This window comes from Pelmatolapia mariae, linkage group LG1 (genome assembly GCF_036321145.2).
Source record: "Pelmatolapia mariae isolate MD_Pm_ZW linkage group LG1, Pm_UMD_F_2, whole genome shotgun sequence".
Classification (NCBI taxonomy): Eukaryota; Metazoa; Chordata; class Actinopteri; order Cichliformes; family Cichlidae; genus Pelmatolapia; species Pelmatolapia mariae.
The window spans coordinates 41,037,866-41,062,414 of NC_086227.1; the positions used below are offsets into that span (position 1 = coordinate 41,037,866).

Genomic DNA, 24,549 nt, shown 5'->3' on the forward strand with positions numbered 1-24,549 from the left:
AGCAAGATTTGCCAAGTTTTGAACACTAACGTTGAGATGCTAAGGGAAATAGGACTTCTGCGACAGCCTGCTAGCTGGCCTAGCAACTCACCGGACTCGCCTGCTACCCCTCCCCGGGCAAGGAGGCGTCGAAAGCGGTGCGCTAGGACAAGGAAGCGGGGCAAGCGCGGAGGTGTCCGAGTCAGGCTCGAGGCTAAGCCAACTCGCCCAGCCATACCATCGATCCTCTTGGCCAATGTACGATCTCTGGACAATAAAATGGATAACATACGACTTCTGAGATCAGCGAATCGCAGAGTAAGTGACTGTTGTGTGCTAGTTTTCACTGAGACATGGCTTAATGACAACATTCCGGACTTGGCCATACAACTGGAGCAGCTAGCATGCTACAGAGCCGACAGGACTCTCGTAGACGGAGGCAAGACCCGAGGTGGCGGAGTCTGTGTTTACATCCGTGACGAGTGGTGTCGTGATGCCACTGTAGTACGCAAACACTGCTCATCACTGGCGGAGTTCATGATCGTGAAGTGTCGCCCTTTCTACTTGCCCAGGGAGATAAGTTCGATCCTGTTGGTCGCTACTTATATACCTCCATCTAGCAACAACAGCGATAGAAATGCGGCGCTGAACGAACTGTATCAGGCCATCAGTGAGCAACAAACAGCACACCCAGACGGTTTCATCATCCTCGCAGGAGACTTTAATCATGCTGATCTTAAAACTGTTCTCCAAAGTTTCATCAGCATGTACATTTTCCAACAAGGGGAGACAACACATTGGACCTGGTCTACACACAGGAAAAAGGAGCATACAAAGCCATCCCCCTCCCCCACATCGGCACCTCTGATCACCTCACTGTTATGCTAATGCCAGCATACAGACAGAGAGTGAAGGTCATCAAACCTGTTATGAAAGAGGTAAGAGTGTGGCCACAGGAGGCCACCTCTGCTCTTCAAGACTGCTTTGGGTCAACTGATTGGGACATATTCAAGGAAGCAGCCACCTACAATAACATCATAGACATTGAGGAGTACACAGACATGGTGAGCTCATACATCACCAAATGCATTGATGATGTTACACAAGTGAAAAGTATCACAACTCGAGCCAACCGGAAGCCATGGCTAGCTGGAGATGTCCACAGGCTGCTGAAGGCCAGAGACAAGGCCTTCAGAGCTGGGGATGAAATAGGCCTGAGAACAGCGAGAGCCAACCTGTCCCGTGGCATCAGGAAAGCAAAACAGGACTACACACACGAGATAACCTCCCACTTCAATGATAGCAAGGACGCACGAAGCCTATGGCAAGGCATCCAGGCTATTACAGACTACAAACCTGCAGCGCGTAGCTGTGAGAGCGACACCACTCTGCTCAACAACCTGAACAGCTTCTTTGCACGATTTGAAGCACAGAACAACACACGCCCACAGAAAACACCACCACCTCCACACGACCAGCCTCTGTGCCTGTCTGCTGCCAGCGTGAAGAGGACACTCATCACCATCAACGCCCGGAAAGCAGCGGGTCCAGATAACATCCCTGGTAGTGTGCTGAAAGACTGCGCAGAGGAGCTGAAGGATGTCTTCACAGACATCTTTAACACCTCCCTGAGGCAAGCCACTGTCCCATCATGCTTCAAGACTGCCACCATCATACCTGTGCCAAAGAAACCATCCCCAGCCTGTTTCAACGACTACCGCCCCGTGGCACTGACACCCATTATTATGAAGTGCTTTGAACGACTAGTCATGTCACACATCAAATCCACCCTGCCTCCCACCCTGGACCCATACCAGTTCGCATACAGAGCGAAACGATCCACAGAGGATGCAATCTGCTCTGCCCTCCACCCAGCCCTAACTCATCTGGACAAGAAAGACTCACATGTGAGAATGCTGTTCATAGACTTCAGCTCAGCATTCAACACCATAATACCACAACAACTCATCTGTAAACTGGACAGACTGGGCCTCAGCACCTCCCTCTGCAACTGGCTGCTGGATTTCCTCAGCCAGAGGCCTCAAGCGGTGCGTGTGGGCAACAAGGTCTCAAACAGCATCACCCTGAGCACGGGGGCTCCACAAGGCTGCGTGCTCAGTCCTCTGCTCTTCACCCTGCTGACACATGACTGCACACCAACCTACAGCTCCAACCACCTTGTGAAGTTTGCGGACGACACAACGCTGGTGGGGCTCATCACCAAGGGCGATGAGACCCACTACAGGAAAGAGGTTGAGCTCCTGACCACGTGGTGCAGAGACAACAACCTCCTGCTAAATGTTAGTAAGACCAAGGAGGTTATTGTCAACTTCCAGAGAGGCCACACCTGTCACCCCCCATTGACCATCGACGGCGCTGCGGTGGAGAGGGTGAGCAGCACCAAGTTCCTGGGGGTGCACATCAGTGAGGACCTCTCCTGGACCACCAACACAGCATCACTGGCCAAGAAAGCACAACAGCGCCTCTACTTCCTGCGCAAACTCAAGCGGGCAAGTGCTCCACCACCCATCCTGACCACATTCTACAGAGGAACCATTGAAAGCATCCTTTCCAGCTGCATCACTGTGTGGGGCGGTAGCTGCACTGACTATAACAGGAAAGCTCTACAACGCATTGTGAGAACAGCTGAGAGGATAGTTGGTGTACCACTCCCCTCCCTGCAAGACATCTACACCACTCGCCTCACCCGCAAAGCCATCACAATTGTCAACGATGCAACCCACCCCGCACACTGTCTGTTCAGCCTCCTGCCCTCTGGAAAGAGATACAGAAGTCTCCACTCCCCCACTACCAGGCTCACCAACAGCTTCATCCACCAGGCTGTGAGACTGCTGAACTCTCTTCCCTCCCAGCTCCCAGCCAGCAGAACCACCAGATTGGCAGAAGTATAGGAAGACAGACTGGACTCTACCCCCCCCCCCCCCCCCCACCCCCCACCCACGCACACTCCCCAACAAGGAAACACTCTCTGAATCAAGAACTGGAAAACACTCCTGACTGGAAACAACTACCTCTGCATTACAATTGCACACACCTGCTGCTATATATTTTTAGTATTTTTTTAAGCACTATTTATACTATTTATATTACTACTACTGCTGCTACAGTCATTTATGCTGCATTAAAACAAAAACCCCTACCAACCACAACCTGGGACTACCTCAAGTAGACTAGTATACTACTTTCCAGGGCACACTGTTGGAACACTTTATTATATGTTAGGTCTTGTCTTGTTATATCCTGTTACCTAATGTTACCTAAATATAATGCCTTAAGTTTACCTGCACTTCTTTTTATTTAATATTACCTTATTGTTAGGACTGTTTTTGTTGTGCATCTGCACTTTATTGTTGTCAATGTCTACGCATGGGACAGTGTGAAACGTAATTTCAATTCCTTTGTATGGCAAGTACATTTGGAGAAATTGACAAATAAAACTGACTTTTGACTTTTTTAAAGACAGTATAAAGACAGCATAAACAGCGTACGGTCAGTGTGAAGGATGAAAATCAGCCATGAAACATCTCTGACATCAGGTTGAATTTAGAATTCAGGTCTGTGGGTGGCGCTGTCACTTGGTGTTTCGCTCGCTTTGTGGTAGAGTATCACTTCCTGTTCCTGCTCAAACACAGTGGTGTTTCTGAGTAGCTTTTCTGCTTAGCAATTTAATTGAAATCTTTTGATACATCCCTTTTTCATAGTATAATCTTAACGTGCTTCATCTGAATCACCCTTTCTGTGTGCTCACTACCTAATTTATAGCCAAAGTATTCACTCACTGTCTCTTTACTGTTTCGCTAGCTTAGCTTAGCTCGTAGCCGACTCGCTAGCAGCATGGCCTCTTCACCTGTCCCTGTTGCACTTTCCTGCTCATTGTGTCAGATGTTTAGTTACTCCTCGGCCTCCTTTAGTAGTAATGATACCTGTAACAAATGTAGCATATTTGCAGCTCTGGAGGCCAGGATTACTGAATTGGAGACTCGGCTTCGCACCCTTCATTCACCCGTAGCTAGCCAGGCCCCTGTAGCTGGTGCAGCCGACGATAGCGTAGGCCCCGCTAGCTCTCCCCCGGCAGACCCCAAGCAGCTGGGGAACGAGGGCGGTTGGGTGACGGTGAGGAGGAAGCATAGTCTTAAACAGAAGCCCCAGGTACACCACCAACCTGTTCATGTGTCTAACCGTTTTTCCCCACTCGGCGACACACCCGCCGGGGGTCAAACTCTGGTAATTGGTGATTCTGTTCTCAGACATGTGAAGCTAGAGACACCGGCAACCATAGTCAATTGTCTTCCAGGGGCCAGAGCAGGCGACATTGAAGGAAATTTAAAACTGCTGGCTAAGGGTAAACGTAAATACAGTAAGATCATAATTCACGTCGGCAGTAATGACACCCGGTTACGCCAATCGGAGGTCACTAAAATCAATATTGAATCGGTGTGTAACTTTGCCAAAACAATGTGGGACTCTGTAGTTTTCTCTGGTCCCCTCCCCAATCAGACCAGGAGTGACATGTTTAGCCGCATGTTCTCCTTAAATTGCTGGCTGTCTGAGTGGTGTCCCAGAAACGATGTGGGCTTCATAGATAATTGGCAAACCTTCTGGAGGAAACCTGGTCTTGTTAGGAGAGACGGCATCCATCCCACTTTGGATGGAGCAGCTTTCATTTCTAGAAATATGGACCAATTTATTAAACCCCCCAAAATATGACTATCCAGAGTTGGGACCAGGAAGCAGAGTTGCAGTCTTACACGCCTCTCTGCAGCTTCTCTCCTCCTGCTACCCCCCCAAAAACCCATCTCCATTGAGACTGTGTCAGCTCCCAAACAGACAAAAAACAAACCAAAAACCAGCAATAAAAAACTTAAACATAAAAAATCAAAAAGAAAGAACAATACAGAATCCACATCTGAACCAAAGAGTAAAACAGTGAAATGTGGATTATTAAATATTAGGTCTCTCTCCTCCAAGTCTCTGTTAGTACATGACTTAATAATTGACCAACAAATCGATTTACTCTGCCTTACAGAAACCTGGTTGCAGCAGGATGATTATGTTAGTTTAAATGAATCAACACCCCCGAGTCATTCTAACTATCAGAAACCTCGAAGCACAGGCCGAGGGGGCGGTGTGGCAGCAATTTTTCACACCAGTCTATTAATTAACGAAAGACCAAGACAGACTTTTAATTCATTTGAAAGCCTGATGCTTAGCCTTGTCCACCCCAGCTGTAAAACTCAGAAACCAGTCTTACTTGTTATCATCTATCGTCCACCTGGGCCTTACAGAGTTTCTGTCTGATTTCTCAGACTTTTTATCTGATTTAGTGCTCAGCTCAGATAAAATTATTATTGTGGGTGATTTTAACATCCATGTAGATGCTAAAAATGACAGCCTCAACATGGCATTTAATCTGTTATTAGACTCAATTGGCTTCTCTCAAAATGTAAAAGAACCCACCCACCACTTTAATCACACTCTAGATCTTGTTTTAACATATGGCATAGAAACTGAACATTTAACAGTGTTTCCCGAAAACCCTCTGCTGTCTGATCATTTCCTGATAACATTTACATTTACAATAATTGATTACACAGCAATGGAGAGTAGACTTTATCACAGTAGATGTCTTTCTGAAAGTGCTGTAACTAAGTTTAAGAATATAATCCACCCACTGTTATCATCTTCAATGCCCTGTACCAACATAGAGCAGAGCAGCTATCTGAACGCTACTCCAACAGAGGTCGATTATCTTGTTAATAATTTTACCTCCTCACTACGTACGACTCTGGATACTGTAGCTCCTGTGAAAACTAAGGCCTCAAATCAGAAGTCCCTGACTCCGTGGTATAATTCTCAAACACGTAGCCTAAAGCAGATAACTCGTAAGCTGGAGAGGAAATGGCGTGTCACAAATTTAGAGGATCATCATTTAGCCTGGAGAAATAGTTTGCTGCTTTATAAGAAAGCCCTCCGCAAAGCCAGAACATCTTACTATTCGTCACTGATTGAAGAAAATAAGAACAACTCCAGGTTTCTCTTCAGCACTGTAGCCAGGCTGACAAACAGTCAGAGCTCTACTGAGCCAACCATCCCTTTAACGCTAACTAGTAATGACTTCATGAACTTCTTCAGAAATAAAATTTTTATCATTAGAGAAAAAATGACCAATAATCATCCCACAGATGTAATATTATCTACAGCTACTTTTAGTACCATTGATATTCATTTAGACTCTTTTTCTCCAATTGATCTTTCTGAGTTAACTTCAATAATTACTTCCTCCAAACCATCAACGTGTCTTTTAGACCCCATTCCTACAACACTGCTTAAAGAAGTCCTGCCATTAATTAATTCTTCAATCTTAAATATAATCAACCTATCTCTAATAATTGGCTATGTACCACAGGCCTTCAAGGTGGCTGTAGTTAAACCCTTACTTAAAAAGCAATCTCTAGACCCAGCTGTCTTAGCTAATTATAGGCCAATCTCCAACCTTCCTTTCATATCAAAAATCCTTGAAAGAGTAGTTGTCAAACAGCTAACAGATCATCTGCAGAGGAATGGCTTATTTGAAGAGTTTCAGTCAGGTTTCAGAGCTCATCACAGCACAGAAACAGCTTTAGTGAAGGTTACAAATGATCTTCTTATGGCCTCTGACAGTGGACTCATCTCTGTGCTTGTCCTGCTAGACCTTAGTGCAGCGTTCGATACTGTTGATCATAATATCCTATTAGAGCGATTGGAACATGCTGTAGGTCTTACAGGTACTGCGCTGCAGTGGTTTGTATCATATCTATCTAATAGACTCCAATTTGTTCAAGTAAATGAAGAGTCCTCTTCACACACTAAGGTCTATTATGGTGTTCCTCAGGGTTCAGTGCTAGGACCAATTCTATTTACATTATACATGCTTCCCCTAGGCAGCATCATTAGAAGACATAGCATAAATTTTCACTGCTATGCAGATGATACGCAGCTCTATCTATCCATGAAGCCAGGTAACACACACCAATTAGTTAAACTGCAGGAATGTCTTAAAGACATAAAGACCTGGATGGCCGCTAACTTTCTGCTTCTTAATTCAGATAAAACTGAGGTTATTGTACTCGGCCCTGAAAATCTTAGAAATATGGTATCTAACCAGATTCTTCCTCTGGATGGCATTACCTTGGCCTCCAGTAATGCTGTGAGGAACCTTGGAGTCATTTTTGACCAGGACATGTCCTTCAAGGCACATATTAAACAAATATGTAAGACTGCTTTCTTCCATTTGCGCAACATCTCTAAAGTTAGAAATATCCTGTCTCAGAGTGATGCTGAAAAACTAGTTCATGCCTTCATTACTTCCAGGCTGGACTACTGTAATTCTTTATTATCAGGATGTCCTAAAAACTCGCTGAAAAGTCTTCAGCTAATCCAAAATGCTGCAGCAAGAGTACTGACAGGGACTAGGAAAAGAGAGCATATTTCTCCTGTTTTGGCTTCCCTTCATTGGCTTCCTGTTAAATCCAGAATTGAATTCAAAATCCTGCTCCTCACTTACAAGGTCTTAAATAATCAGGCCCCATCTTATCTTAATGACCTTGTAGTACCATATCACTCTATTAGAGCACTTCGCTCTCGCTCTGCAGGCTTACTTGTTGTCCCTAGGGTATTTAAAAGTAGAATGGGAGGGAGAGCCTTCAGTTTTCAGGCCCCTCTTCTGTGGAACCAGCTTCCAGTTTGGATTCGGGAGACAGACACTATCTCTACTTTCAAGATTAGGCTTAAAACTTTCCTTTTTGCTAAAGCATATAGTTAGGGCTGGACCAGGTGACCCTGAATCCTCCCTTAGTTATGCTGCAATAGATGTAGGCTGCCGGGGATTCCCATGATGCATCGAGTTTTTCCTTTCCAGTCACCTTTCTCACTCACTATGTGTTAATAGACCTCTCTGCATCGAATCATATCTGTTATTAATCTCTGTCTCTCTTCCACAGCATGTCTTTATCCTGTTTTACTTCTTTCACCCCAACCGGTCGCAGCAGATGGCCCCGCCCCTCCCTGAGCCTGGTTCTGTCGGAGGTTTCTTCCTGTTAAAAGGGAGTTTTTCCTTCCCACTGTCGCCAAAGTGCTTGCTCATAGGGGGTCATATGATATGATTGTTGGGTTTTTCTCTGTATTTAATATTGTGCTATCTACTGTACAATATAAAGCGCCTTGAGGCGACTTTTGTTGTGATTTGGCGCTATATAAATAAAATTGAATTCAATTGAATTGAATTCAGTCCAGAGCAGCAGGTCAGGTGATCACAGCCTGTACTGGAGCTCTTGTGACTCTTTCCCCCTCGGCCACTGCAGCGGATTTTAAGGTTCCCCACCTGTTGAATCCCACTTTAACCCTTGACTCTCCAGTGGTGCCTTGATTAACGAGTTTAATTCATTCCGTGACGGAGCTTGTAACTCGAATTTCACGTATGTCAAATCCATTGAAATGATTTCAAATGCCATTAATCCGTTCTGGACTCCAAAGAACCACAATTTATTTATTTTTGTTACATGTTTTGAAATAAGAAAACTGTATTTAAAAATAATGGATATCGTATAAAAAGACAATAGAATGGACTGCAATAAACTGGTTTCATTCAGTATAATGTACAGCGTTTACTTGGAGGAGGAGAAAGGCTGAACTGAGCAACTGAATCTTATTCGCTGATTTTTCAGAGCCTGTACTTTTTCACTTTTACTCGAGTAAAGAAGTTCAATCAGTACTTCATCTTTTACTAGAATATTTTCAGCATGACTATCTGTACTTCTACTTAAGTCTATACTTTTGCCACCTCTGATTATTATATAATCTGAGACTGAACACTAAATAAATCACAGTTAGCCTTCATACTGTTAAACTCTTTATATAAATGATAAAAGCAGCAGAGAAGAGGAGAGATGTATTCATTTGTTAAAACACATGAAAGCTGAAATCAGTTTTTTAAAGTGTGTCTGATAAAGAAAATAAGAGAAACTCAGAGAAAATCAGCCTTTCTGATGAAATATGGAAAGTTATTTTGGATGCTGAGGAGTTCAATTTTCACTAATTTTATAATTTTGCCTTTTTTTGGTGAACTCTTAGTTTCCCTTTTCATTTTACAATGTAACAATGTACAATTAAGTATATATGAGTAAGTGTTGATGACATCAGGAGTCAATTACACACAAAGAACTGACAGAAATTTCTTAGTAAGAGATACGAGCCATAAAACTCTGTATACTATGTATAAGTATAGCACACACATAGAACATGTGAAGCATACGCTGTGAGATTAACAGAGGGCACACACACATAACCAGCAGAATAATGTGTGACGTTTTATCCCTTTAAAACAAAGAAAATGCTGCACACACACCTGCGAACTCGCCCACCCACACTCAGCACAGTCCTGTGTGTGTGTGTGTGTCTGTGTGTGTCTGTGTGAAGTGGCTGAGCTGTGTTTGCAGCATTTAGAGGAAATTACCCTGCGAGCGATGCCTCGGCCGCAGCAGATAGCAGGTCGACTCTCCAGGCTGCACGCCATATTGATTTCTTGTTGTGAGCAGTGCTGTTCAAGCCCCATTTAAGATTTCCATCCAGCCTGCCGCCCAGAGTGCGCCAGTCAGCCGTAAATTAGGGAAATTGCACATTCATCACAGCGTTATTTTAAGATACTTTGGAAACGTGTGGAGGGGAGGGGGAGGAGATGTACCGCATTCAGGTAACAAACACAGCTGGACTAGCGCTCCGGCTAACGATGTCTCTGACAGACTGAGTCTATTCGACGGTTACGGCTTCATACAAACATTTCAGCTTTCAGCCGTAACACTCCTGTCCTGCTGAAGCTCTGACATCAGTCAGATGGGTTAGAGGAGTAACCTGCGGAGCCGTGAGATCCTTTCACTGAACACACAGGAACACTTCAAGAACCTCTGACCATCAAGGACTATTTCAGGGACCAAATCCAACTGAGGGATATCCCCATTCTTATCCACTGATTTCTCATTTTATCATTTGTGGGGTAACAAACAATCTAAACAGGAAATTAAAAAACTCAGACATCCTGACTACGAATTGGGGGGGGGGGGGACGGGACCCCCGAACACAGCACAAGATGCTGGGACCTACAGACCATCCAGGTGCGACCTACCCCATGCACCTGCCAGCTCTCAGAGACAACAATGTACCAGACCTGACAGCTTCTTCCTGCTCACTGTTATGGCATCAAAAAACAGGCACAGAGGAGCGCGCTGTTTGTGGTTATGGACACAGACATTTTTATTTCAGTCAGCATGAAACTGAAACTGACAAATTTCAACTTGAAAAATCTGCAGGTCAAGTTTGCAAGTCCTCTATGGGGATGCGTTTACCGTCAACAAAGGATGGACAAGGACAAGAAATGGACAAGCGCTGCATTTTTCCTAAAGTAGTGCTCTGTGCCTGAACCTCGGAGAGTAGATTTTATTGACGTATAAAGCAAAGGAATCCTTTACAGACCAATTTATCCTGCTTATTCGGATGTTTTCACTTTTTAAATGTGAAAAACTTCAGTTTATGTACATGGAGATGAGAAAGTGATGCTGCTGTGATGCAAACAGGAACAGAAATCAGTGCATTCAGTTTTTCATGATGTGACTTTTGTTCTCCGGCGCAGTAAATGTGCAAACCTCTTTTTTTTTTTCAAATCCCCGATCCCTGTAAGAGGTCACATCCAGTGTGTTGGTAGTAATAAGTGAATGCAGACTGTTTAGTGTCCGTCTTCCTTCGGTATGCAGAGAAAAGAGGGCGAGAATATGAACGCTAACCCTTGTAAGGACTTGTTAAATTTTTACTAAAAGGTAAATAAATGTCAGGGCTGCCTCTGATGTCTGACTTTGATGTGCAACTTCTCGGTCTTTCGGCACACTCGCTGTAGTCTTCTTAAGAAACTGAACCTTCTCAGGCTGAATTTCCATATGTCATAGCTCTGATCTGAGATATCAGCAGCTCTATGAATGAAGAACTTCCTCCAAATCAAGACATTAGCAAATCAAGGCCCTGCTAATGTTAGCACACTAAGAGGCTGCAGACAGAGATTCACAGAGCGATGCTTTGGTCTCTCACACGCTTCTTTGATCTTTTACAGCCAAATGAGTTCAGTTTGGTTTGTTACTGTCGTACCAATGCTCTGCTGTGCTCACTGGAAGTGAATGCTGTTACTGCAGGTGAAGCATGTTGGCCCACATGGATGTTTTCCAATTTTACACCAACTTCAAACAGATTAGCTTCATTTTTCTAAAACTGAACTACCAGCAGGACCTGAAGGGTTATATTACTGGCATGCATCCATCCATCATCCATCATCCATCCATCCATCATCATCCATCCATCCATCATCATCCATCCATCCATCCATCATCCATCCATCATCTGTCCGTCTGTCCATCTATCCATCCATCCATCATCCATCTGTCCGTCTGTCCATCCATCCATCCATCCATCATCCATCTGTCCATCCATCCATCCATCATCCATCCATCATCCATCCATCATCTGTCCATCTATCCATCCATCCATCATCCATCTGTCCGTCTGTCCATCCATCCATCCATCTGTCCATCCATCCATCCATCATCCATCCATCATCCATCCATCATCTGTCCATCTATCCATCCATCCATCATCCATCTGTCCGTCTGTCCATCCATCAATCCATCCATCCATCCATCCATCAATCCATCCATTCATCGGTTTATAGAGGTCCTTTGCAGTTTGTCCTGAAGGATCTTGGGGTGTTCCTACGCTTGATGAGATTTCGAATCTCTTCAGTGAGATCTGGTTCTGCCCCAGGGTCTCCTTCCAGTTTGGTAAGACTAAAGCTGTTTGACTGAAAAAGAACTGAAGCTCCTAAGAGTGGACCAGATGAGAGCCCCTGGAAACACTGAATAAATCTTCCACGGGGTCTCATAAGGAAATATTGTGAATTTTACTTTCTCTACGTAGAGCTTGTTGACTCTGTTCCTGCGGGTATGCAACATGGGTGCAGATTAGCTTGTTTTCATAATTACTGGCAGCAAAAAAAAAAATCTGAAATGGGTCAGTCGTAAGATCCACAATTCATCCTCGTGAGAAACACCTCCACTGCTGAGAAGGTAAAGGATCTGTTTCAACTTTGCTGTTCAATATATTTTCTTTTCTTTTCAGAAAGGTCATCGTCTTCATCATTACCAAAGATGTGACACAAACATCAGCCAGCCCAGTGTGCTCGCACTCAATTGACACCTCACCTGAGAAACTGCAGTCTGAGGTAAGTTAAAGGTAATAAAACCCTCCCAGCAGGAGCTGTTATGTTTAGCAGGACAATAAATAATTGGATGTTCAGCAGCCTGCTGCTCTGTGTGCGAAGAATCGAATGGTGGGAGAACAAACAGAAGCAGAAAGAGAAAAGAGATGGACAGGCCGCTTGTACTTGTACTCCCGCTTTCTTTGCGTTATGCTGTGTGATTCCTTTGTGAGGACCATTTCCACTGAGCTTGTATTCCCACCCTCCCACCAGCCCAGATTCACATCAAGAAGTCTGGATGTGCAACACACCGCCTCATGTGCACGCAGCAGCTTACGGTGCTCCTCTGTGATCTGCAGAGTGGCCTACAGAATTACAGTACATCCCAGGAAGACCACCTCCCAGTAAACCTTAGAGAGCATGCAGGTTTTTATGCACAGGCCTGTGGACATATGCATTTATTTATTTATCATTAACTGTCAGTGTCTCACTGCTGGAGTTAAAATAATGGTTAGGGTTAAATTAACACATAAAAATTCACATTTATTTAACCTTTAACCTTCATCTGAAACCAGGACCATCTTCCTTCTGGTTCTAAATATGTTTTGATATTTAGAGCCAGAAGATGTGAGCTGTGAGGACACGGGATCCCAACCTTCGATCCGAGCTAACATCAGTCAGACATAACGTGGAAAACATGAACCAACAAACACTTAAATAAACGGCTCACGCCGACAGGAAGCGGGGACGAGGACTGCAGACAGCAGAATCACTCCCCTGGTTTTTCTTCTAAAACAGGGCTGTCAAACATGAGGCCCGGGGCCAGAATCGGCCTGCCGAAGACTCTAATCTGGCCGAGTTGACAGCTGTGGAAAATAAGAAAACATTTTAAGTTTGTTTTTCCTACTGATAACAGTCAAATGATGAAAAGGTTCCTGTTTTTTTCTACTGCTATATGAATATTTTTTAATTGGACTACAGTTAAATATAAATAATTAAAGGACATTTTCTGTGACTTAACAGAAACTTACTGTTTTGTAATTACGGCACCGTCTGGCCAATGAGCTACCAGGACGGTTTCTGTTATTTTACACATTTATTTAACATAATTTAAGCCCGAAGAGTCGTGCTGACAGATTTCTTTCTTTGCTGCATTTCTTTATCATGAGAAACACTGAGATGTGCTGCTCTTTTTCTTATAATCAGATATCTGAAGGATTAAATGTGCAGCTAAACTTGTGTACACTGTCAGAAAGTAGAGTTTCATCACTTTGGCCCACAAATTGGCCCTTCATGTAAAAGTTCATGAGTCCCTTATAATGATGTTACAATAAAATATTCAGTTAATAAATGATTCAGTTATTCCATATTTACAGCAGCTGAAAAAGCAACAATAATATCAGGAATAATATTAACAGTAGCAGTAATAATAATAATTCGACACATAATGAGGTTATTGTCACGTGACAGATGAAGACCTCAGTGCAGAGGGAGGTCATTCCACCGCAGCGTCCAGCCAATCACAGAGCAGGCTTCTGATACACCTTCTCATACACCTCGATAAAGAAGGCAGAGCGTGTTCATGTAAACGTACAAATTCAGTAACTTTGTTCACATTTTTCAGAGTACTGAAGTGAAAGCTTTGTGTGTATGAAGATCTGTTAGCTAAATTCTTCCACTCAGTGTGGAGCTGATGGGCTTCAGTCCACGTGATGTTTACACACAGTTATGTGGTTAGTGAGTGTGTGCAAGCACGCAGAGCCCGGTGGTGGTCTCCATCGTCTCCCGCACGCCGGGTTTGAACCTTAATAAGCTCCCGTGTTGGCAGAAAGACAGAAAATGGCTTCTCACACTTCAATTTCACGCATATTTTCTTTGAGGCTAATGAGAGCCTTAAACACAGCCAGACTTCAGGCTGACATTTGCACACACAGTGCCACCCTGTCACTGTGGATGAAATCCTACCTGCCTCTGTGTGTGTGTGCTCGGTGGGTCTATGAACACATTTAGATGCTGCTTGGGTCTTCAGCTGATATCTACCTGTGCTGAACCTGTTCAGGGCTGCAGGTCTCTCACCTCTCAGCGTAATTTCACTCTGCCTGTTTTTCCCGTGTTCCTGCTGCGCTGCACACATCATCAGATTGATGGTGATACAGTTCCTATTTAATCACGCTCGATCCACAAAAAAATCTGCCTAAATAAACACTTGAAAGGAGCTGCACATCTTGTCAGCATTGTTGTCATCTCCCATGAAGCCTAAACAAATATACCTGCCAGGTTTCTTACCTCGCCAAGAGGCGTCACAAAATGGACGTCCGAGGTAATTATAGAGCCGCAGACGTGGAAGGGAAACTCTGCGGGAGTGAGTGTCGCTCTTTATACTTTCATATCCCATGAGGAGGAAGAGGATGGAGCACCGCTGCTCTCTGCTTTTTAATCTAACACTGAGTGGATGAAACAGATTTTCAGTTTGCCGCGTGACGTGTCAGCACGCGCGCATCTCTGCGTTTACGGTCATCTGCAGAGCACTTGAAAGATTTTATTCATGCTATTAGTGATTCATGCAATTAGTGACAGGTTTTTTCTTTCCAGCATGTTTTAAAAGAGACTGGCATCATCATCATCATCATCATTATCTGCTTTTTTGTTATTAGACCTTAAAGGGGACACAAAACACTGAACCTATAAAGGCTAATTTACCCCACTGAGCCTTGCTCTGATGGACTGACATGGATGAAAAAAACATGCGTAGCGCCAGCTTCTGTCAGTACGTGACGTCATGTGGTTGGTTGGTTGCGGCTAATAGACCTGCATTAGTTTGTGTTCGCTAACTAGTGACAGGATCGATAACTCAGAGGAAAATAAGGACACTGAAACTAAACATCACTGTAGTGCTGCAACAATGAGTTTATGTTAAACCAGGTGAAACTGTCCGCTTTGCTGTCTGTCGCTTTAGCAGGAAGTAGCTGTTCGCTGTTTGGCTAGCTGCACTCATACAGGAAAATCCAGCTGTTAGCCGTAATGTTTGGGTATGTAAAGCACTTTATAAATGAGGACTGTGGAGGAGAGCCTTTGATTTTGTTTTGATTGGCTGGAGCTCACAAACAAGTGCTTTAAACAGCAGGTGGGTGGGGCTTCCCCTCTCTATGATATCATCCAGATCCAAGAGTAGAAAAAACAGTCAAAGATCGAATGTTTAAAGCAGTCTTAGCTTTTAGCTCACTGCACGTACACTGGCCTCGTTATTAGAATCTCTGGTCATGTTTTACACGAATATTTGCCATTGAAAGAGGTGAGACATAGCAGACCACCGCTCAGTGTCAGGTTCATACCACAGCTGCTCTAAATTAACAGTGCTGGTTAATTATGTTTCTGTAATGGTTAATCCACCAGTCTGTGAGAGCTCTTCAGCCAAAATCATATTTTTAACTATGATTACTGTCTTTATCTGTGAATTTTCATATTTAATGTATGACAAGAAGCAGAAAAAATAATCAAGTGCATTATTATTATTTAACCAAATTACATTTAATTACAGTTACCTACATTTCTGAACAGAAAAATCTGTTTTAGTGCTCAAATATTCTGCTTGATTCATTTTATTACATTTTAGGACAAATTCCAGCGTGCCAGCTCAAATTTGGGTATAAAGACACAAATTCAGTTTATATGTGGTGAATATATTTTTCAGTCTTAAACCTGTTTTTAACAGATTTCTAAAATATGAGTGTTTTCTTCTTTTTATGACAGGCGGTCTAATAAATTGTATATGATAGGAAGTATGAAATTCAGCTTTGAGTTTTTTCAGATAAACTTGACTTAGATGTCTTTTTAGTAGACTGTAGTGTAACAATTCATTTGAATGTGAAGGACTCGGGATGAAATGTCTGAGTATGCCTTAAGTTTGGAGATGTTTCGCTTTCGGCTCCATTGATTCCTCCTGTACATTTCCAGCTACTTCTTTGATTTTATCAGTGAGAGAATAACAATCATCAATATAAGTAATAATAATAAGAAGAACATTAATATAAGAACTCGCAACTGTCAGCAGATTCCTCGAGGGAGATTGCTCAGAATGGACATAAATGTACGAAGACGTGGTAAAACTACAGGGACAAATATGTTCATAAAGCACCACGACACGACCATTAACTACATTTTTTACTAGCGCAGTAATGATGTAATGTTTTTCTGTACTAAATTCAGTAGGTTGGTACTCACATTACAAAGGTTCTTCTGTTATCTGACGCTGGGTGGATAGAAAGAACAAAAGAAACCTGATTTGTTTCTTCCTGCGCTCACGCTACAATCAGCTGATTTCAGTTTGGTCTTTTCAGGAGTGGCGACACGACCATGACTATTGTTTTTAATGCACAAAAGGACAAGAGCGTGATGTTATGTGGAAACAGAAACTGATGCTTATACCGCTAACAACATCATAGACAGCATGCTAATGCTGTGCTAGCTAACGCTATGCTAGCCAAGAGCCCAGAGTGATGTTAAAGCCGAGCGTACGCAGACTCCAGCCTCGCAGCCAGAGCCTGAACTTCAACAGGTAACAAACTGAAGAGCAGTCCGGCTGTACAGTACAGCCATACAGTAGAATCACCATGATGACCACATTAAAGTCTCTTTGCGCTGGTTTCCATCTTTGTTATGTGGATCTACGAGCGTTCATACTAAGAGGAAGATCAGGCGTCCAAAGTAGGATAGAGATTTGCGTTGGTGTGTGCGACTGTAGCCTGTAGGTCTATATTGTTCATTGGTAATTATGACACAATGCGTTTCAGCTTGTTTAACAGAGTAACCCGAAAGCAGCGTAACAAATGACTTTGCCCGGCAAGTACTTAAGTAACATACTGCATTACTTTTAAGAAAACTACGACTAATGTAAAACAGATAATGACCCCAGCACTGATGGGTGGAGGATATTTGTTTTTCAGATGACTTTATGGCCTAACGTTACAGACTAATCATGGCCAGCGTTGCTAAGTCTGCGCTCGATGGCTAACCTTGCTTTCTTGGTAGCGTTGTCGATAGCAGATACAATCCGAAGTCAGGTGCTCGCAGCGCCAGTTTCCTTCAGCAGCTTTGTGATCCATGAGACCGAGCTCCTTTAAGGCACCAGGATAACAGACGAGGCTACAGGGAAGTGCCACAACCATGGTTTCTGTTTGCATGTCTGAGACTGTGTGTGTGTGTGTGTTTGTCTCCCACACGCCCGCTGCTGCCACTCACTGTAAACTAGTCTGCAGTTCGTCACAGACAGACGCTGACACACTCCCGGTCTAATGTGCTCATTAGGGACTGCACAGCACACACATAATTGATAGCCACGACACACACAGTGCACACACACACACGCGCATTATTGCAAAAAACAGTTTCCGTTTTTAATGCTGCAGTAGAAAACAAGGTTATATGAAGTCATATAATGGGGTTCATTGTCAAGAACAACAACAACAAAAAACAACAGAAGGAAGTGAAAAGACGACCGGCACAGAATGCATAACGGTGTCTGTGCTGTTTACATGCCCATATTTTACACATAAGGATTTTTTCTTCTTCTCTCTCCACTCTGGCAGCTGTCAGTTACTTCAGCAAATTAACTGCCAAAAATGCAGCCGAACCTGTCACTCAGGAGGTTAGCGTAGCCATGGTTACCTTTCATATCCCAAAAAGATAAAGCTGCAGAGGAATCATGGCCAACTAATTAGACAGAAAAAAAAGGAAAAAAGAAAAGGCATTCAGCGATATGAAACAACCCAGAGTGCTTATAAATAACAGTTTACATGTGAAACATCTTCATAAAGGAACATCTTTTTGTACAGCCTCAAATATCTTCTCACTGTTCGTTCACGTGTCGGATAAAAAGAGTCTTTAACCCTTTGAGCACGAGTCAGGAATAAAAAGATTCACCTGTTGTCCTTCGTTTGCTTTCTCCCTTTGTTTCTGTATCCTTTGATTAAATAACACATTTATAAAACTATTGTGCAAAACAATTTATTTATGTCTTCATATACTGTGCACCAGCAGATAGTCATAGTCCTTTAAATTAAAAATATAGAAACAATGCATAATTTAGACAGGATAAGTCATATGTCTTATGTACATATTTTACACAGACCTGAATCAATAGAGGCCCCTGATCAATGAAAGTAAATCTTTTTTTTTTCTTTTATTAACAAAGCTGTGATATTTGCGTCACATCCTGTGAGACGAGGATCCCGCATCGGGCGGAGGATCTGCTTGACTCGACATTTTCTCCGCTTGGGACGTGACGCGTGTCTAATTTTCACGAGGGCCTCGATAAATTTCCAATCTCTAATCTCAAGTCGACAGTGTTTGGATGTCCGGTGCAGAAATGCTTTGACGTACTCAGAGGGTTAAATTTTAAATGCTGCCTCAGCACCAAAAACAATGAAACAGAAGACAGAGCAGTCAGGAGTGAAAAGAGAAAATAAACCATGAAAAGTGCACCAGGTTTAGCTCCAGAAGGTTCAACTAAACTTTGTTTCTTTATGCATGCAGCTTATCACACCTCAGTGATGCCAAAATATAAAAACAACAGAAATCCATTTACACAAATCTCAAAATACAAACACTTTGTTTTAGAGCTCTTTTTTTTTACTTCATATACTGCCCCATCAGCCCCCAGCCAACCCCCGCCCTTAAAAAAAAAAAAGAACGTCTGCGTGAAAAGTCAGTCTACATCATACATAATAAAATTAAAAAACTTCTACAACACAAAATGTAAAACCATGTGCCGAAACTCAGAGCAGTAGTTGCATGGCATCTTTGTGCAGTCCTAACGCTTAAGGCGTCCTTCGTCATCGTTTCTCATCTGTCAGAGACGGCGAGCAAGCCGGTGCTACTGTTTGTCCAGCTCGCACACATACATGAGGTGATCCTCTGGCGACTTCCCATGAGTCTTACTCAGGTGAAGCTTGACCGCGTGCTTGCTCGCAAATGTCCGATTACACAGTTTGCACTGATAAAGGGCGCCGCTATCGTCGTCCTCGGGAGAGGGCAACGGCGATTCGGTGGAGGGCAGAGACGTGGTTAAGGATGAGGACAGGGAGATGGGTAAGGAGGACGGGATGGATGTGGGGAGTGAGGACGGCAAAGGGTGGCTGGACGGGTGGAGGTTGGAGAACAGTTTCTCAGACAGTCCTTTGGTATGACGTTGGTGGTGGTGTTGCTGGGAGATCTGGCTGAGCAGCTGCTCCCCAGAAAGCTTCGCCAGGTCTCGCAGGCGAAAGCCCAGGTGGGATTCCAGGTGGCTGACGTAGGTGGACGGCGAGCGAATCTGAGAGGCGCAGTCACTGCAGAAAAACACAGGGTGACCAGAATCCAGGTTCTTCAAGAACTTTGTGCCACCGGTTCTCCTCAGCTGGTACTTGACATTTGCCAGCCAGTGGGATATGGTTGTCATGGAGAGACCCGTAAAACGGGAGATATGCATTCTTTCCTGTGGGCTCAGGTCCGACATCATGTACTTGCCGTCATTTGTTTGTCTGAGACTGGAAGCAAACTGGGCCTGTAGGATGAGGAGATGCTGAGGGTTCCAGTTGGACTGGCGGCCTTTACGCTTCTGGGCAGGCGAAACATCTTCGGTCTCTTCCTGCGTGACGCCGTCGATGTCAGAGCGCTCGGACTGGCTGGTGGGCGTGGAGGACTTGGACACAGCCTGGCTTTCTGTCAGGTTCCTCAGCATGTCTGAGATATCTGAGAGGGCGTTTTCTCTCAGAGGTGACGTGGACATGAAGGAAGCTACTGCAGCTGAGGCTTTGGTCATGCTGACGGTGGAGGAGGGAGACACGGAGGATGGGGTGGAAGTGGGGGAGGAGAGAGATGTCGACCCCAAAGAGTTGCTGCTTTTGTCTGCATTTTTTCCTTTGGTAAGGTCTATGGGTTGGTCGTTGTTCAGATGCTGCTGGTAGAAATATCGCTCGAGGTGCTCGCTACCGGTCTTTTTGGTCTGTGCTGGTGGTGTAGAAGCGGCCACCGCTGCTTTCTCAGCCAGGCTGTTGCTCATCTTGAACAGCATGCTCATTGGGTCCAAGGAGGGCAGGGCCGGCTTGGCGGCCTTCCCCAGGTGCACGTTCATGACGGACTGCAGCGCACTCAGAGGGTTCACAAACGGCTGTTCTGGAGGCGGGTGATCAGTGATGATGGCTGTGCTGCCACACGCAGAGGTGGGTGGGGGTGAGGTCACGGCAGCGGACTCCACACCATTCTCTGCCGACTCCTTTGTAGAGACATCGCCGTTTGCATCTCTGTGGTTGGGTCCATTTTCTTCTTCCGCACTTGCATTCTCAGGGGTCTTACTGCCTCCTGGTTGGCTTTCTTTGGGGGACTCTCCTCGGGCTGACTCCTCTGCCTCGCTGTTGCACGGTGAAGGGGTGGTGCGCCTCAGAGGAGAGCCCCTCACAACAGCAGCCGGCTCCCTCATTTTCTCCTCCACCTTGGCCACCTTCTCTGTCACTTTCTTGACGAGTTCCTCCATAGCATGGAAGTTGTTTTTAGGTAGTGGAGAGGTCTGGCAGCTAGGAGGCGAGATCAGCGGCTGGATCTTGGCAGTGGGGGAGAGGATCTCCCCTCCGGGGAACATGTATTTCAGTGGGGAGCTCTTTCCAGAGGTACCCAGCGAAAGCTTCATGATGTTTGGTAGCTGGTAGGCAGCGTGAATGCTGGGATATCCTCCCCAGCTGGGAGCTCCATTCTGGGCCTTGTTGATGGCTGAGGTCACTGTGTTCTCCAAGGACTTGAGGATATCAAGACCCCCCTTTGGACTTTCCTCCAGATCCTCCTCAGTCAGATAGCTATACTTTGAAGTGATATCAAACTTTTCTTCAACCTCCTCCTCACCTACGGCCTTCTTCTCCTTGCTCACATTGTTAACATTGTTCAGAATGGACTCTGCAGTGCACTCCTCCTCCTTCGCCTCCTTCTTTATCTCCACAACCATAGGAGTGGGGGAGATGCTGGTCGGAGGAGGCACTGGGGCAGGTGGAGGGGAGAAGGTGGTAGCAGCCAGGGGGACCGACTGCACCTTCTCTTCAGCTGCTGAGTTTGACCTCGGTGCCTGGGCGGATGCCTCTATGATCGGTTTGCCTTTCTTAATCGCAGAGTTGGTGACTTTGATGAAATGTCCTGTCACCATCATGTGAGCCGTGAGCTCCTGCAGCGTGTCGTGAGAGCTGCCGCACTCCATGCATTTGAGGATCTGCGACTTCCTGGATTCGAACTGCCAGGCGTAGCTGGCACCATTTTGGTGTCCATAGCGGTTGTTGGGCGTGATGTAAGGGTTGGTGACCTTTTGGAGTATATCGCCAGAGTCACTGAGGGAGGTAGGCTTCGGTGTGGCGCCTCCATTAGAGTCTGGCGAGCTGGGGATGTCCAGGTCAAGAGGGGCTCTCTTTCGAGCAGAAGAGATAATCTTAGCTGCCACAGGTGTGACAGGCTCTTTCAGAGGCACTTTCTGGTAGTGTTTCGTCTTAATCATGTGGACACTCAGGTCCTGAAGGGATTCAAAAGAGTGTCCACAGTACATGCACTTCAGAACCTTCTGCGCGTCCTCCTTCCCTTCCATCTCCAGCAAAGATCGTTTCCTAGGTTTGGACCACCGTTTAGCTCCCTCGCCATCCGTCTCGTGGTTATCATCACGGTAGTGGCCCGTCTCATTCATGTGCACCGTGAGCTCCACCAGCGTGTCGTATGCTGCGCTGCAGTCCTTACAGCGGAATTTGCTGGCACCAGTGAATATGGAGCCATAGAGCTTGGAGCTCTGCCGGTAGAGCTGGACGGTACTAAAGAGGTTGGGTTCTGTTGACGGGGTGCTCACGGCCACTGTAGGATGTTGGACCAGCGCCATCCTGTTGTGGTGGTTCTGGGAGACCTGCTGGAGGGTTTTAGCCATGGCTGTCTGGTGCCAGTCGTAGCCTCCGCTCCCACAGCTGCTGCTACTGCTGCTGCTGCTGCTGCTGCTGTGGCTGCGGGGGGGCTTCTCCGCTGGGGGCTGGCTCAGGTTCAGGTTTAGGGTGGACCAATAGGAATTGGTCAGAAAAGAGGTGTAAATGGCCTTCATCTTCTCCAGGCTGTCAGCTACAGAGCCTGTTGCAGCTAATATGGCCTCTTCGCCAGCGACAGTGGCTGCAGCGTTGGCGGCGGCCATCATGGTAGAGGAGGAGGACGGCGACAGGGCGTTGGAGGGATCTTTAGAATGGAGGATCTCGTCCTCGTTTTTAAGTGAGGAGCTTTCAAAGTCAGACATTCTGTCACTGGTTTCGCTCAGATGGGACTCGCTGTCCAGCTCCTGACCAGAGAAGTCAGCGGCGTTGGGGGAGTCACGGAAGCCGGTGGATCCCGGCCGGTCCTTGAAGAGGAAGTCCTTGTCTGGACACAGGAGTTTGGCGGCGGGCTCTTCCCCGTCCTGGGCCGAGTCGTCTCCATCCAGGTCTTCATCCAACAGAGCTGCTTCCTTCTCATCTTCAGGGACGTATGCTGCGAAATGAAGAACAAAGACAGAGAGAGATCGGTTAGACCTACCACAGGAGGATGATTGTATTAGTCTCAGACTTCTGACTAATGTGATTTTTGAAACGTGTTGCTAATATTTCCCTGAACAGCTAAAGGATCAAACCTATAAAGACGCAGAGATGGGCAGACAGTTCTTTAAAACCCTGAAGAACCTTTAGTGCACAGGTGTCAAACTCCAGTCCTCGGGGGCCGCTGTCCTGAAACTTTTCCATGTATCCCTACTGCAGCACACCTGAATAAAATTAGTAGGTCATTACTCTAACGAACGTGACTGCATGCTGAGGTGGCAGTTCAGCCACTTGATTCATGTTACAGCAGCTCACGAGTGAATGAACATGGTGCAGTAAAAGTACTTTTAGAAGTACATTTTTCCAAACACTTACATTTATTTAAATGAGCAGGTTGGGGGTTGCCACACCAGCATGCAGTCAGCTTTATTCAGGTGTGTTGCAGCAGGGACGCATGGAAACGTTTCAGGACAGCGGCCCTCGAGGACTGGAGTTTGACACCCCTCCTTTAGTGTGTGTGAGGGGCACGTGCATCATGACGGGCGCGTGTTGCTTTGAATAAGGAAAAATGAAATGTTTGCATCGCTTACATGGCCTGACTGGTTTCTCTAAAGCAGCAAACAAATAAATACAGCGTATCTGTGAGCGAAACAGCCTCGATCTTCAGGACATCTTCTGAACCTGTTGAGAGGCAGCAGGAGCCGACGGCACGGGCTTCACACTTTGTGCAATCGTTCACAGATGAAGGATTTACTCCCATAAATGGGACTCGTGCTCGCACTGACATTGTTTTCTCATTGGAACCGAGTCAGCACCCCGCCCCTCCTCCCTCCACCCTCAGGTCTTTGTTCTGCACAAAATCAGCGGGAGACAGGCGGAGAGAGAGACGGAGGATGGGAAGAGAAAGATGAAGTGAGGGAGAGGCGAAAAATGTCTCTTCAAACACAACTTGCCACCTTATTCTTCTCAAGGGGCAACAGCTTGAAATTAAAACTAAATTTGAAATTAATGAAGCACATTCTGGCGGTGGCATTCGTTTCTGAAGTAATAAATTACTTGTATCAACCTCGGAGACAGCGGTTCCTGTCTGTCAATTAATATGTCTTACGCTTCTTCTGCAGACTCTAATGCATTCCCTAACAGACACACTCGCCATTTAAATTAAGCACGCGTGTTCACTCATTACACCGCTCAGCCCTCGCCTCCTCGTAAATAAAAAAAATGTATGTACGTTTCCCTGCGACAAATCTCTCCCCGCAAAACCCATTTGCTTCAATTACAGAAGATTAGAAAAAAGTTTAGAGTTATTATTTACAGTTTAGCTGCAGGGAGACGGCTCGAGGCTCTCCATTTATATTCAAATCCCTCCAGTTTAAGAAGAATACAGTGGAAATCACACAGAGAAGAGATGCATCAAGACAAATCACACTGTCGCCTCTCCGTGCAGCTACCAATGTTTTCTTTGGTTAATAAGTCCATCAGAGGGGAAGCAGACGAGCAACGCTCGCGCTGTGCACGTCGAGCTGAGCGTGCTCGCACGCGCACATGCAACAGATACAGAAGGAGAGGGTGTGTGTGTGTGTGTGTAACGGGCTGTCACTCGCCCATCTGACCTGGCGTGTAAACACAGGAAATGCGTCTGTAACCACAATCCACCGCTTTCACAGACACGAAGGCTCCGTTCACACTGCAGGCGAAAGCACATCAAATCCGGCTTTTTTGACCCTATGC

General features: G+C 45.3%; 1 protein-coding gene across 1 annotated transcript in view; it reads right to left on the bottom strand.

Annotated features, from left to right (window-relative positions):
• Positions 1-18,965: 18,965 nt before the first annotated feature.
• tshz3b (teashirt zinc finger homeobox 3b) overlaps positions 18,966-24,549 on the bottom strand; it is a 30,787-nt gene continuing 25,203 nt past the window's right edge. Inside the window, exon 3 of the mRNA XM_063481333.1 lies at positions 18,966-22,774. Coding sequence (XP_063337403.1) covers positions 19,140-22,774 — 3,635 coding nt within the window. The 3' untranslated portion in view covers positions 18,966-19,139. The remainder of the gene's footprint in view (positions 22,775-24,549) is intronic.